This window comes from Triplophysa dalaica, chromosome 1 (genome assembly GCF_015846415.1).
Source record: "Triplophysa dalaica isolate WHDGS20190420 chromosome 1, ASM1584641v1, whole genome shotgun sequence".
Classification (NCBI taxonomy): domain Eukaryota; kingdom Metazoa; phylum Chordata; class Actinopteri; order Cypriniformes; family Nemacheilidae; genus Triplophysa; species Triplophysa dalaica.
The window spans coordinates 13,249,178-13,265,313 of NC_079542.1; the positions used below are offsets into that span (position 1 = coordinate 13,249,178).

Genomic DNA, 16,136 nt, shown 5'->3' on the forward strand with positions numbered 1-16,136 from the left:
TCTGGAAATGCTCACATATTGGTGTTAAATATAGCAAAAACGATGTTATATTTTGTTATTTATCATTTTTAACAGGCACCTTACATTTAAGAGTTGAAGATATTGTCAACTATTTTGAATTGTGTGGATCTATGAACTAAACCAGTAGGGGGCAGTGCTGCTTTCCTAGAATCATCTTTAGTTATTGAAAATGACACATTTTGAAAACGTAGATATATAAATTCTAATTGAATGCTCATAATACACATGTGGAAATACAACCTTTAACAAGACAATTAAATGTAAGTATATTTACATTTATTTGAAACAGCTTCGTTTACAAATAAATAAAATGTATATTAAAAATACATCACAGTGCCACAAGAAGTTGATTCAAACATTGTTTTGATCCAATTCAAGTTTGCATGTAAGGAACGTCAAGACTCAAACCCGAGCAAACCTGCGTAGTTCGTCACAGGCGAGACAAACCTGCGACACAAGCGCGCGGACACAGAAGCTGACCATAACCTTGCGAGATCCCTACCTAGATATTTTGGCCTTTACATTTGCGTTTGTGAGTTAGAAGACACTTACATTCCCGTCTAGGTAGGTTGCACACTAGGTTAAGATACCTCCACGCGAACTACCGTTTCTCGCCTCGCACTTCAGTCATAACCTATCGTAATCTTCGCATGCATACTAGAGGATTAGCGCCAGACTTCGTGGACGATTGTTTTTGTGCCTTTATTACTCCGACACCAATCTGAGCGAATTTATATGAAATCCTCTTTCATCGCAGGAATGTAGTTGGGAGGGCGGAGACTCGCATCCCCGTCCGAAAACTGTGAAATATTGACAATGCCATGAGAAAAGTCGCGATCATTCGGGTTCGTTCGGCTCTGGTCATAACAGGATCCGAATACAGAGTCGGGTTTGAGATCATGGAGATGTGGATGAAGCCGGGATTTTAGGTCATACTCACCGCAGGAGTTCATTGCGGTATTGACGGTGGTCGTTTTGTATCGAGACTTGTTCTTTGTTAAAACATTGTGACTTGGGAATTCTGCCCGGCTGTAATCAGAAGTTAGACAACCAGCGGATCCTTGTAAATTGTCCTCCAAAATCCGATCTCGTATCTGAGTGGGACGTGTCTATAATAGTTGGAGTTCAGCATGAGGAATAACGAGGACGCTGAGGGGTTTGATGGCGAGGCCTCCAACACTTCCATGATTTCAGGAGCCAATAGCCCGTATCAGCCGACCACCGAGCCCGTGCACTCCAGAAACGTGTTCAGGGGCATCAGGTGTGACCTGGAGTATCTCAAATCCCATTTTGGTATTTTGAAAGTAATCGAAGTGGTAAGTTAAAACAGACGTTGCGTTTTTGCATTCACGATCCACGTTATGAACCAAGAAAGTTTTACAGTATGCATACTGTAGTCAAGCATGGTGTACTGGCAACAGTAAGATTTTAAGTCCTTATTGGGTCCCACTGAGCTGGACGACAAAATTAAATGCAGATGTCTTCATAACTAAACGGTAGCTATATGTTTTTTTCTTTTTTTCATTTGGGAGGATCGTACACACAGATTATACATCATGTTAAAGTGGATTAGTGTGATGAACAGGGTACAGTTTCTTTGGATTTGAACTCAAACCACTCCATGCTGAGTGCATGCCAATGGGCGTCAAAATCTCTGGAATGCATCACTGACAGAGGGAATGTCGTCTGCATTCTTGCTGAATACACTTTAAAGGGATGGTCTGATCAAACTCGGTATCTGCACTGTTCCTGTAGCTCAAACGAGTTTGATCCCAGGGAACATACACCCAAAAAACCATTGAATAAAAGCATCTGCCAAATTTATACATGCATTCTATGTCAATGTGCATGTAAGTGCAAACACTCACACCAGGAGTTTCAAGCAGATGTCTAAAGTGGTGTAGGAAGAAAAAAATGATGGCTTTTTGTGATCTGCTTGCTCAGCAGAAGAATCTCAAGCTGGGCCTTCGTGGTGATGCACTGTTAAGAAACTGCATGCATGGTGGGGGGAAAAGAAGTTAAACTCAGGAAGTTGTTAGGGAATACAAGGGTTTGTGCTCACTGCCAAAAGAAAACCTGTGTGCAAAGTACAGAAGATACTGCCTAAAGATTGCATCATCATGAATCTGTATTCGTCTTTATGATATAGCTTGGGAGCACACATACAATAGTTTAACAGTTGCTGCATATGTGTCTGTCTGTGGCTGTGTCAATATTATATTCTTTATGTCTTGTTATCTGCAGTTTCATGTTATCATAGCAGCTGCATAGAGAGTCATGTTACACGCAGGTATGGATAGTAATGCTGATCCTTTGTCGATCCATGAGCAGCCCGTAAAACTTTAATATCAGTTATAAAATAACAATGAAACTGGTCACATATCAGCTCATGCCAATATCCATCAGAATCTCATCAGAGGTGGAAATGGAAGGTAAGGACAGGACACCTATAGTTGTCATGTACTTTAGATGTTTACTTTACATTGTGTTGAATGAAGGTCACACAGCTCCTTACCTTGTGTGGAGGGCACAATTGTGGCCTGAATGAAGGTCAATAGTAAGAGGCAATGAATAATAAATTGTAAAAAAGGATACGATAAACGTTTGAACTAAAACAAGACAGGATATGATTCAGAAAGTTCCCACATAACTTTTGAATTGAAACATTCCATTGATATCCCTCGGGGTGCTTAAAGCTACGGCCATAAAATGATAATAATCATTCCGTACCTCATCAAAGTTTGACAGATATGTAATACATAACCGATAGGACATAAGCTGATGAGATTTTGGTCAAGGGCGTCAATTAGATATTTGCTCACGTTACCATTTTCTGACTCATCTGGGTACTGTGCACAGGTTATGTCATCATTCTGTCCTGCAAACCAGTTGAGTGCTTTTTATTTGCAGCGTTATAAAGGAAATAGAACAAATCAATCTGAAGCTCAGGACCTTTCATATGGCTGCATGGTTATTGCTGTCAGCTTTCTACGGGTATTCAACATCAGCATTTCTCCATGAACTAGCCAATGATTTACCTGAGGCCCCTTTGGAATAAGGAGGAACCTTTTTGACTATTTCATCTTTGTGAATATCTGCACATGTAGTTTTCTTGCAAAACATCTACTTATCGATAAGTGGTTAATGGATTTGAACACCTTAAAATGTTATTGGCTTGGAGACGCTGTTGTAATACATAAACATCCTTTGTTTATGTTCATGACATGCGTCTTTGTTTTTATATGACTTCTTTTGCATAAGCAGTTTGACCAGAAGGAATGTTTTCAATTTTAGTTCTGAGAATATGGCCATCAGACTGCTACACTTTAACATCTTCGTTAAGACTGTTATGGAAGTATAACATAAATGTGACCATTCACCTTGAAGGGTAGAGGTTTTCAAGGTGTGTTTTGATAAGGGAAAGTTAAATATTATTGAAAGAGGAAGGGAGTTTGATGGACTTGCCAGATGCCATTTGCATGTCTGTAAATATATTCTCCAGCCACTTTCACGGAACTTATGTAATGTGCAAAGTACTTGTCTGCAAACATCTCCAAGGTTAAAAGACGTTGAAATTGCTGTTCAGTTTTGTGCAAGAACACCAGAGAAACTCCCTTCGGGTGAGGGAAAAACTGTCAGGCTAAATTCTGTTCAAGGAGGAGCACTTGGAGCACAATGCAAGCTGTCAGACCAAGACTCCAGCCATTCATTTTTTGGGGCTCAACAGATGGCGGGTGTACAAACTCTGGTATACCCTCCATATGGACATTACAACAAGAAACTGGCTTATTTCCTCATATCTACAATGAATAAACTGAGGCATGGGCTGACACTTCTTTGCGTCGGACACCTAGTGTCTGTGTGCTGTGCTACATTTATCAAGAGCACATCTCGATATACACTTATGACAAGCCTGCAATGATCTTATAGAGTTATGCAGAGAAAGCAACCCTTGGTTTTGACAGACATCACAGACTTGCATAAGGCAAGGCCACACTCCAAAATTAACATTCTGTCAGCATTTATTCACCATCAATTCAATTTTATTTATATAGCACTTTTCACAATGTGGATTGTTCCAAAGCAGCTCTACAGCAGAAAAACAGAAAATGTAAAACACATCACCGTGCATGGTATTTATAGAACAAGCAAGATCATTCTAGTAAATAATATCTAATAAATGCAGTCTCCCGGTGAGCAAGCCAGCCAACAATGCCCTGTGGCGAGGAACCCAAACTCCAATGATAAATAAATGGAGAGAAACAAACCTTGGAAGAAGCCAGTCTCAGCCAGGAGGGCCAGGTCTCCTCTGATGTGTCACTGCTGCACTCAGTTACTTTGATTAAAAGTTACAGAGTAAATGTTTCTGAAGAATAGGGAGAGTTTATTCTTACCATCGCGTCATTCCAAACCTATATAGGATTCTTCTGTGAAACACAAAAGAAGATATTTTGAGAATTATGGTTTTGCAGAAGTTTGGAATTAGACGAGTTTGGAATAAATTGTAAAATAATTGTTATTTTTGTCTGAACTTTCCCTTTAAAGTGCACTTTTTGGGTCAGGGCACGTCAAACATCTTTTGTTGATGTGAGAACTTCCCAGAGGGAAAGTTAAGCAAGGGGAGGATTTAGAGATCCACAAGTCAACCCTAACAAACGATGGATGATCCGGCTTTGCTTTTATTACTTAGCCTCATGATGTTCTGAATTTGTTGGCCGAATGTCATTGTAATTTCAAGGGATTGTTTCACAGAAATCTTTAATTTAGAGGGTTCCGGAGTTTACTTTGATTCCTAGATGTGTAGAACACTTTAGTTAGCGTCTCCTGTATGACAGCATCCGGACTGGTCCAGCTGGAAATGGCCCTGTCCGGATGTTGGAATGCTTTGTGGCAGCGGCTCTGTCTCTTCTTTGTTTGGAGCGGGCCAACCTGTAATCTGTCTGAGGTTTTGTGCTGTAGAGGCTTAATGGCAGAACACCTAAATAGCACATCAACCTCAAAATTCTTCCCATGCTGTGGTCTGCTGATGAATGTGGCGGGAAAACGTTGGTGAACCCTCTACGATTTCAGCAGGGTTCAACATACTTCTTGAGGCTCTATTACGACCATGTGGAAAATGCATTACAAAGTAACCTAATCTAAATGTAGATTTATTTATAGGCTAAAACATGTGAGATAGAGTTTTTGACTGCCTCTAATTTTCAGTTTTATTAAAATAATACATGTTGTTTATTTCTTGGACAGAGTTTTGATCTATTATGCTAAGTTTGTTTTAAAATATTGAATTTTCTTCTTGCTGTTGTAGGTCTTGGCTCTTATCTCCTTCATCTGCATCGAGACCATTATGATGTGCTCGCCCTGTGCCGGCGTATACCTCTTCGAGTTTGTTAGCTGCAGTGCCTCCGTTCTCACAGGCGTCTTGCTCCTCATATTCAGCCTAAATCTGCACATCAAAGTGCCACATGTCAACTGGAGTCTGACGGTATGTTTTTATTACAGCAGCCACAATGTTTTTAAGAAGTTTGTTTCCAAAAATTTCCAAAATAGAAATTGATGTCATGATTTACTCACCCTTGTGTCATTTAAACTTGTATGAGTCTCTTTCTTCTGCTGACAAAAAAAAAAAGATGTTTAGAAGAATGACTGTAACCAAACAACGGCGGTACCCATTCACATCTATTGTACGGACCCAAAACCAAAGTCAATGGGTACCTTCATTGTTAACATTCTTCAAATATTTTCTTTGGTTTTCAGCAAAAGAACAAAAGTCATGCTGTTTTGAAGTAAATGACGAAGCTGTGTGAGTAAATGACGAAAAAAAATGTGGGGGGTGAACTATCCCTTTGACATCAGCACTTTAAATAAAAAGCTCTGTAGATGTTCTGTACAATTTCCAGTGAAAAAAGGCTGTTAAGCTTGACTGTCTGTCAACTCAATGATTCACAGAATTCATTTACCAAAATGATTTGTTTGTGAAACTGATTTAATTCCGACTCAATCTGGACAGAAAAAAACATACAGTCTAGGAATGATGGGAGTAAATAATAACCCTTCACTATTGGCCAAGCTCTTGCTCTCCTAAGAATATTTCATATCCATCTAAATGTGAATTTCTTTTTTGCTATGGAAACATTTTGACGTTGTATCTTTTTTCCTCTAATCCGTTTTTTATCGCATAATGATTTAAGAAGGGGTATTGATGATTGACCACGATAAAGCAGAACTTATTTGCACTCGTGTCCTGTCAGCTGCCTACAAAATGAAAGAGGCTTACCATTGCCAAGACATACCAATTTCTGAAAAATAAGCCAGTCTCTGTGTTTAACACGGCTGAGGTGGAGGCCATGTACACAGGCTTCGTGTCCCTCAGAATGGGAGCTTGCGGCTCACGGCTCTCGTTAAAACCCACTTTTAGCAAACATGAAATGTCACTCTTGTGGGATGAATTTACTGAATCACTGAAAGATTAATAAGGCACGATTCCCTTTGTCTCCCTGCCTGTTCACACACAAAGCTCAGCATAATTTGACCTCAGTGTTGTGGATCTATTTCAGAGCTTATGATGAAAAAGTCATTACTTTTGGAGCTGTGCACATACTTGGCAAAGAGTAAGGTTGTGAAATGCCCAGCAACTTGCTAGTCTGTGATAAATGTTTGAATGTACTGTAAGGATGGGGTCAAAGATTTCGTGGATGGTCAACATGTGTTGGTCATGCATGTGTAATGTTTATCCATGTGGATACTGTGAACACTGAAGGTTTGGGGTTTTTACAGTGTTGCCATGCTTCATTAGAAAAACTATGATCTTCAGTATCATTTCTGCTGTGGTGGGGCTGAGGTTTTGGACTCAGCACCATCTCCTGCCAGACAGACCCCACGAGCCCCAGACTTCTCATTTGTTCTGGAATGGATGCTTTGGGATGGGGATCCTGTAACAGCCTGGTTCTCTTCTCCTGCTTGTTATGTTTATATCTTTGGCTTTGCTAACTTCACCACTGCTGTACTTTAGGAACTTTCACATAACATGGTGCTAAAAGGGAACTGTATTTTTTAGTGCTGAAATTACACTGTGTGTATGGTCATGTAATTATAGCCTCTGTTCCAGAAGAGTGTTTTCTGATTTTGGGCTCTGAGATGAAGTTCTCCCTGAATTTTGCTCGTCTTCTTTAGTTTTTTAAATAGATGAAGTTTAGAGTAAATGCACTAATCTAGCTGGTATTTTTGAACCTGTGTGTCATTAGTAGTTTGTTCCAGAGGGTCCTTCTTTGTGTAGCGTCCTATTACCACAGAATGGTTTGATAGTTTCTGCGCCAGGCTCATGGGGGTCTGGCACGGCGAATTACATTATTGAAAGTGATAGGTCAGTAGAATGACTACATTCAGCTTGCGGTGGTACGCTGGCACCATTGTACCCATTCAGAAACATCTGCAACTGAACAATGTCTGTGTAACCACACACACATACATACACAGAAAACCATGCAGAATGTAATAAAAAACAACAAGAAATCGATAAGCAGAGATTTCACTTAAGTTTTGGGAATGCTGCTTGGTTTTATATTGTATTATGTAGTGATATAACTATTCTGAAACTTGTAAAGCTGGGAAGTGAAATTATTTCTTCATGTTTTATTAAAGGAACAGTTCACCCAAAAATCATTTTCTCACCATCAAGTTGTTCCAAATCTGTATAAATGTATTTGTTCTGATGAACACAGAGAAAGATATTTGGAATCATCCTTGTAGCAAACCGTTCAACTCAGTGTTATTGTCACATCACCACGTATGGTGAGGGAAAGTTTTGGGTGCATACTCCATACAAAGTAGAATCCAGTTTGACAAACAACTGTATGACAAGCAACTGTATGACTTTACAGATTTAAATGACAGTATGTAGTGCAGACAAACAGTGCAAGTATAAATAGACTGACTGTACAAAACAATATACATTATACACACATGGACAGTTTATACACAATATACACAAGATATACACATTGGATGTTGAACATGCATATTAAATATGCTGGTGGCCTGTGGCCGCCATTGACTGCTTTAGTAAGAAAAATTGAGGGTGAGTAAATGTAGACAGCATTTTGATTTCTGGGTGAACGGTCCTTTTAAACATGAGCCAGAGACCATTTACTGTATGAGATAGGTAACACTGTGTGGGAAATATTGAAAGGTAAACATAAAAACTGGTAGAACAAATGCATAGTTTTATAAAAGCTGAGCAATTTTTAAATTGAAATGGTTATTTATAATTATGTTCTGAAGGAAACGACCCTATGGGTTTTTTTCCTCAATTTAGAATTGTATCACACATGAAATACACTGTACTTTGAGTTCTTGCTTTAGTGAAACTAAATCAACCTGTTTTTCCTTGTTTCACATTTTTTACACACCATATCAGTGAGGCCAAGCACATAAAACTGCGCTGGAAAAGAAACTAAGCAACTTTGTTAAATGCTGAAATCTAACCACCCAGGCGGATAAAGAGATATAGCTGAACATCCAGGAATCATTTTTCCCCAGCATCTTGGATTGAAATTAGTTTATTATTACTTTTTTTCACATTTCCAAGATCTATATGCCTCCTCTTGCCTTACGCACTATGTAACCATAAATGCACCACTGAGAATACTTGGCACAGAAGCAAGACTCCGCCTATTTCTCTTCTCTCCCCTGTCTTTCTATCCCTGGCTCTTACACATGCATGCATATAAACACTTTTCATATTATCTCCTCGAATGCACCACATGTGCATAAACACATGCATGTTGTTGTAGATCTGATCTTTGTTAACAGTTTGGAGGGCCACAGTGACTAAGACTGAACCAGCAGTGAATATTACAATTCCCAGGTTTACACCCCTTGAGCCCAGCATGCTTTTTATACAGACAGCCAAAACACACTCACACACACACATTTAAGAACACTCATGACTTCTTATTACCTATATTAAACGCTTAGTCATTGTGTTTTTGTAATCTTAATGAATCATGCTCATTCTGCTATTTGATTTATATTCATCACTAAATAATTATGCAGACTTTGTACCTTGCCTCAATATAAAAGTTTTTTCATATCATAGAATATTTTAAGCTGGTCAGCAGCTTTTAACATTAAGTGTGTTTCAGTTTGGTTTGGTGTGCATTTCAGCCATCTGTTGAAGTATGTGTGAGAGCAAAGGCAGGTTTGGCATATCTTTCAATGATTGAGATCATATTCTGGTTTGGCATATGTTGCGCTGTACTGTGTTTGAGATGGGCATGGTTTTGCTTAAGTTTGTGTGGATGAGAGAGGGAGGGAGTATCATGTGAAACAGCGTGGTCAATCGCCCTCATGTATTCCGTCACATGAGTGGCCATGCTTAAGTCACGCTAAAGTGCTTATTGGCTGCACCAAGAACAAAACACCTAGTTTCATGCAGTAGAATCTGCTCTTTGCGTGCGTTTTTATGTTAAAGCAGACTTTAATTTTGAGTAGTTTGGGAGACATGGTTTTACTGTATTAAGTGGCTATTAGTTTCATCACATAAGTGCGTTTCTATCGTTAATCAGAAGAGTAAAAATGCCTCAGTACCCACAAGCACATGCAATGTAAGAGGACTTTAATGTTTTTGTTTAGTTCTTGTCACATAGCTTATGAAAGTTTCTACAAAACTGTAATATTTTTACAATTTCAAATGATTAATCGTGATTAATTACATACAGAATAAAAGAATATGTCCGTCTACTGTGCATTACATTTTGTATTTATTAACACACACACATACATGCAAATATTTCAAAATATATAACATTTAAATAAAATGTTAATTATTGGTAAATATAAATAAACACCTGTAAGTATTTCCGAAACATAAGGACATGTATGTGTCTGGTTTTTATAAACACAAAATTAATATTTATAGTGCAGTGTCCCTGTTGAAAAAAATAGCATATGCTGGTTAGGTAGGTTTTGAAGCATGGTAGCTGGTTTGTGCTGGTCATGTGCTGGTCATGTGCTGGTTCAAGGTCCTCCTAAGCAGGGTATGTAAACACAAACTTTTATTCTGGATATGACATCCTTAATTTTTTCCGTAATCATTTTAACTGCATACAAATGTAATTCACCTGTTAATGGATTTTTTTTCAGACATACTGTATATGACTTAAAGCTACGATCCACGATAATTTTGGGGTTGATTTAATTAGAAATCAATTATTGAGTAAATACATTGACAGATCAGTGTTCAAAACGATTGTCACAATCGGTCTTCTAATATATCTTTATAATTTGCGCTGTCCGGTTGCCCCATGCAGGAAATTAGCATTTGGGGGAGTATCTCTTTGCATCGTGACATCATGTCTGTAAGCACAAAGGCAAGGAACCTGCTAGTTTATCACGATTGTGTCGATGGCATTAAACAGCAGTCAGTTATCAAAGAGCTTGGATTCATCCGCGCAGTGCAGCAGTGACAAAGCAAAACCCACGTATAGAAAATCACTAGGCATATAACTGCAATTTTGTGTCTCTAACTGAAATGGCAACAAAGAGGCCAAAATTCGGGCCTCTCGCTTTAAAAAATTTGCTCTCCATCACTACAGGCAGAATTAAATTATTGCGTCTTCTTTGACAACTCTGTCAATTTGTATATGTATGTTGCCTAGAAACCAGTGCTGGTCTACCCTACTTCACATTGCCTAGAACCGAGAAGAGAAAGAAGTCTGCATTCATGGAAACATCAAAGCCAGCAGTTCATGCTGTGTTGGCCTATGATGTGAAATTTGAGGTGCCAGGCAGCTAGTGAGGCTTGCAGCATGCTTTGAACCGCTTGTTACATTTCACCCCCCACAGTGTGACGGCTCAGACAAAACACACATCTATACCAGACTCAAAAGCATTAAGGATGGCTGGAGGAGTGGTCAGAGGAGGCTTTAACCATGTGACAGCATTGGCCAACTGCCTACTGAAAACTGTGACCCTTATTTGAGGAACCATTAAAACTAAAAACTCTGTGTGAAGATGTCAATGTGGTGGGGAGATTTATAGAGGGGAGAGTACAAAAGCATTAAATTTAAATGGCAAAGAGTTTTGAGTAACTTTAACAACGTGCAACCCTTTGCCTAAGGTTTGTTTGTATAAATAAATAAATTACTTTATGATTCTGTTATAGTTTCCAAAGAAAGGTTAAGTAATTGGATACACGCATAGAACACTACAGGTCTAAAATGATTGATTCCTAATTTAAAAAAGAAACGTATTTCATTAATAAAATTGGCACATGATTCTTTGTACTCCACAGATTAATTTAGATATTTTTGGGTATTTGCACATTTATTATACACACAAACAGTGCTTTTCCAATAAGGGAAGGAAATTAACTTCACCTTTAGTGATGTAACAATATCATTTACACTGGATTAAATTAAGTGACATATGAAAACCATTTTGTAGTCGGTTTCCCTCAAGTTCACACAGATGCCCTAGCAAAGTATTTACAGGTGTTCTTCATGACAACTAGAGTTGTAAACTTTATCTCTTAATTGTATACATTATATGTTTTGTGTTTTATTTGACAAAAAGAAGTGTTATTTAAGCCACATCGGGGTGAACTATCCAAAAATTTTTGGTACTTTGTTGGTGAATTTGGCTTCCCCCTGCCTGTAAAAGTGCATTACTGCACTCAGCACAATGACAGCATGACCACACCTTAAATTTGAAGGTTTTTTTTGCTTTGGTCAGTCCAATACATTCTCATAGTCAGAAGAAACACCCTTTAGAAATGTATCTAGACACATTATTCTGTACACACAGGATTGACAACCACACTTTAATCTAAACAGAACAAACTATTGTTAATGTCAATTACTTTATTGATGCGCATTTATGGTGTAAGCTTTATGTAATATTCAACAAATAACAGAAATGAAAATATCCTACTCTTTTACATATTTTGACACCAGACTGTCTCTCTTTAATAGTTGCGAGGGGTAATTTGAATAAAACACTCCTGGGAAAACTTGTTGTTTCAAAGTAGTAGCTCAATACAAGTAGTAGTATAAACAAAATACAGCATTCATATATGCACATGGCCTATGCTTCTTGTACATTTGAACAGATCAGCAGTTCATGTGAGTCTTAAGAAATTGTGATAATGCTAAGGTCATGGGTTTCATTTCCAGAATACACACAAACTAAAATGCACACCTTGAAGTGCTTATATGTAACATTGTTACCAATATGTTAACACTGTAGAGTAAAGTCCATTAATCTCTCTTTTTCTCTCTTGCAGGATCTGATCAACACTGCCACCAGCACCTTGTTCTTCTTTCTGGCTTCAGTGGTTTTGGCAGCTCTCAACCATAAAACTGGAGCAGAGATTGCAGCTGTGGTACCTATCATCTTATATAGCTCTTTACTTCACGAATACTGTCTAAAGTTCAGATCTTTGTCTAAAATTCAGCTCTTTATTCTGTGGCTGGGGTTTCATTTGCATCATCTCTGGAATCCTTATCCTTCCGGGGTTCTGCTGCCCTCTTCTGACTGAAATTGTAAATGCATCTCCTGTTCCCCGTACATAGACTGGTTTTTACATTATTGTTAGTCAGTTCTATCAAGAATAAAAGTGGTTAAAATAACTTTGAACCATATGTTCATTTTAGTCATTATGCTGTGTAAATTCACATAGATTTGTTTCTATTATTATTATTTTTTCTGCGCCTCAGGATTGTGTGTCAGTGCTTTTACGCATTGCTCATCATTACAGAATGTTACAACTGAAGCCATCATTTCACTCCCACACACCTTTCCATTAAATGTGCCTCAGCAAAAAGAAACATAGGGCAGAATATATTCCTTAAACCGATTTTCTTGCCCAAATCTTGACCTAAAGAACTGGGAAACGCTGGGGATTTGTGCTGTGTGTTTTATGATACAGATGTTCACAGCAGGAAAATACTTATAACACCCTAGGATTTGAACCTCTGAACCACAGAGCACTGCAAAATTCCTTTTTCTCCCTCATGGGTTGGCTGTTAGAGGAAGAGCATTATCAGCCATGTTGGCTCATTTAACATAAAACATGTCAGATTATTTTAAAATAGTAAGTTTAATGATATATATAGCAATCACGTAACATTTATAGTTGTAAACCTTTCCCTCCTCCTGAGTGTGAGTGAATGTGTGTTGCATTTACAGATCTTTGGCTTTCTGGTGATGGGAGTTTATGGTCTGAATACGTATTTGGCCGTTCGGAGGTGGCGTCTCGGGGACTCACGTGATGGACCACTGCAGACCAGCGAGTACATACGTGCCCGGACCGCCTCACGGGGAGAGGTGGAGTCACGGCCGGAGCTACAGTAAAAGCCACTGGCGGACCAACAGAGACTACACGGATTACATTCTTCATGCGGTATTTTCCTTCACTTATGGTGGGAAACTGATGGCTGGGATATTATGAAATAAAGTAGAAACAATGGATGAACTTTGCCTAGAGTGGAACACATCTCTAGCGTTGTCTTTCTCATGATCAACCCCAGGCCATCATCAGTTGACTGTGTATGTAAATATAGTATTTTTTCCATTAATTAAGTGCTTTGCCTTGAGGGATTATCTGGATTGTTATTGACAGAAATTCTCTCCAAAGTGGTCCAGACAGGGATGCTCAGAAGTCTTATGTTATGTCTAAACTAGGGGTTGAACGAACTTAGAATTTTTGAGGTTGACTATTATATGATTAAAAGTAACTTTGACTAGTCGATGACGTCATTAATAGCTAGGAAATGTTTGCAACAAGATTTGATGGGTGTGGGCAGTAACGCTGGGTTCACAGCAAACGCAAATTAAGCGTTTAGCGTGAGTAAATTACATACTAAGTCGGTATCGCGTGTGGTGTGAACCCAGCATAAGTCACTCGTGTGTGTGGGCTGCGGGGGGGACAAAAGTATGCAAAGTAGTCTCTAAATATATATCTAAAATCCAGATAAACTGTTGCTCATCTATTGCACAAGAGCAACAACAACTAAATAAAACTATTTTAAAGCGTGAGGTCGTGGGAAGCGTGGCTGGGGGTCGAGCATTAATGTCCACTAGTTTGTGCAACCCCTAGTCTAAACCAGAACCAGCTGGTTTTAATACCTGCCGCAATAAGCCTGACAAAGACTGTCAGACACAGTTCGAAAACACTCCTGTTTAGCTCGATACCCAACACAGCTGTGTCTGATGTGTCATATGAAAGATCAAAAACACTGTACTCGGACAAAGAAAATCTAGTAGAGCAAGATCAAATGTAGATTCAGATTTATTTTTTTTCAACTCATGATTATTGGTTATATCTGATTGAAGTGAAATATGAATGGGTTGGCTTTTCTTACTTAATGAAGTGTTATATATAAACAATATAAATTGCGTCATCTTCCGTTATCAAACATATCAGAAAACAATGGATCTGCATAATACTGTTTTCTCTGTACAAAGCAGGTCACTAGAAGCCAGTATTTATTTTACTGCGATTTTTCTACCAAACATAGCCTATTTCTGTACCAAACATAGCCTATTTCTGTACCAAACATAGCCTATTTCACCTCAGTAATGTGACCCTGCATTAACAACTTTCAGATGACAGTGTGTGTTTTGATGAATGCAAGTGATGGGGGATCTGGGTGTGTATTTTATGACTTGTTAAAACCTTTAAAAAAAGTTTAGATACTAATCTTTAGGTATTGCATCTATTTGATATTTTGCAGAGACTAAAACGTGTGTGAATGTGTGATTGTTTTTGGGGCTGATTGTAAGGATTTCTTTACTGCGTTCTGTATATATTGGTTTAACTAAGGATAGAGTTTTTGAAGGTGTATATATTCATAATCAGAGTGTGTGATATGACATTAATGAAGGTTTCCATGTTTTTATGAATTCTTATTACTGACATTAAGAGGCTGTGGTTTAAGGAACGACTGTACTGTGTATGCGGTATATGATAGCATCAGCTAAACTGTATATTTTTTCCAGTGTGCTTTAATCGAAGGCTTGACTTCAAAACTGTCAAACTTCTAGGGCTTCGTCACTAAAACGTAACATAGATTTAGTCCTTATATGTGCATTTTGTTTATACATGTTTATACATTTGGCACCTGAACAAAATTTTCCTTTACTGAATTAATAATGTTTTCAAAGAACATTTTTACCTAGGCCAAATGAAGTACAGTATTTCTGATGTATAACGAAATGAAGTACAGATGAAGTATGTATAACAAATGATGTATAACAAATGAAGTACAGTATTTCAGTATTTCTGATGTAAAAGAAGGTTCCTCATGTTATTTGTTTATGTTCATACTCTTGAGTCTTACTTTCTGAAGTTTTACAATTGAGGCACTTATTGGTTTGAGACCGATGTTGAGATGACAATGCATCTCAATGTCATAACATCATCTTGATTTTATGTTGACATTAATAGCAGGTTTGAAATACAATCAAAGAATGATTAATGTTTTAATGAAGGACCCATCAAAGTACTGAAGTCTGTTTGTTTTTCCCATGTTGAAAACAATACTACTGTTTGTGCTTATGCTTTGTAATAATGTATAAAAGCTTTTACTGTGCTTTGACAATATATGCTAAACTTCTCATTTGAGGATTTTAGTATCAGAATAATTCCTAATTTTGATCATGTGGTTTGGTCTGCGCATTTTTAGCTTACAATCATTACTCATTTTTTCGATACTGACATTTTGAAGGATTTTGATAAAGATTGTATCAGCTTTCTGATTGAAACTTATGATTATTTTCATATTTGAAAATTTTTCCTTTAATAATAAGCAATGTTTTACTCCATGTATGTGATAAACATTTGTATTTTTGTATTTATAGAGTTGTGCATATACTTACTAAATTCTAATTGATTGAAAATATTTGTGATGGCAATCATGTCCTCCAATAAATGGATTTGGATTGATCAATGAATGTTAATCAATTGAAAATCTTATCACTTTGGTATACTTCGCTGAATCCTTCAAGCTAAAGTTTGATCCACTTAAGGAAACAGAGAATACTTTCCCACTAACAAAATCTGTTTCATAATATAATTCTAACATTCTGCAGTAGAAAACACTACATCATTAATAGCT

The 16,136-nt window shown here is 37.8% G+C and overlaps 1 protein-coding gene across 1 annotated transcript; it reads left to right on the top strand.

Annotated features, from left to right (window-relative positions):
• The first annotated feature begins 431 nt into the window (after positions 1-431).
• Positions 432-15,968, top strand: cmtm4 (CKLF-like MARVEL transmembrane domain containing 4). Its single transcript, XM_056757600.1, has 4 exons — positions 432-1,337; positions 5,327-5,503; positions 12,302-12,400; positions 13,207-15,968. Exons 1-4 carry the CDS (start codon positions 1,152-1,154, stop codon positions 13,369-13,371), a joined length of 627 nt encoding a protein of 208 aa, XP_056613578.1. The 5' UTR covers positions 432-1,151; the 3' UTR covers positions 13,372-15,968.
• Positions 15,969-16,136: the final 168 nt, after the last annotated feature.

Excerpts from the sequence above, each read along its gene's own strand:
- cmtm4 (XM_056757600.1), top strand. The coding sequence starts at position 1,152 with ATGAGGAATAACGAGGACGCTGAGGGGTTTGATGGCGAGGCCTCCAAC. Across the intron at positions 5,504-12,301 it reads ATGTCAACTGGAGTCTGACG|GATCTGATCAACACTGCCAC; the intron begins GTATGTTTTTAT and ends TCTCTCTTGCAG. Across the intron at positions 12,401-13,206 it reads GAGCAGAGATTGCAGCTGTG|ATCTTTGGCTTTCTGGTGAT; the intron begins GTACCTATCATC and ends TTGCATTTACAG.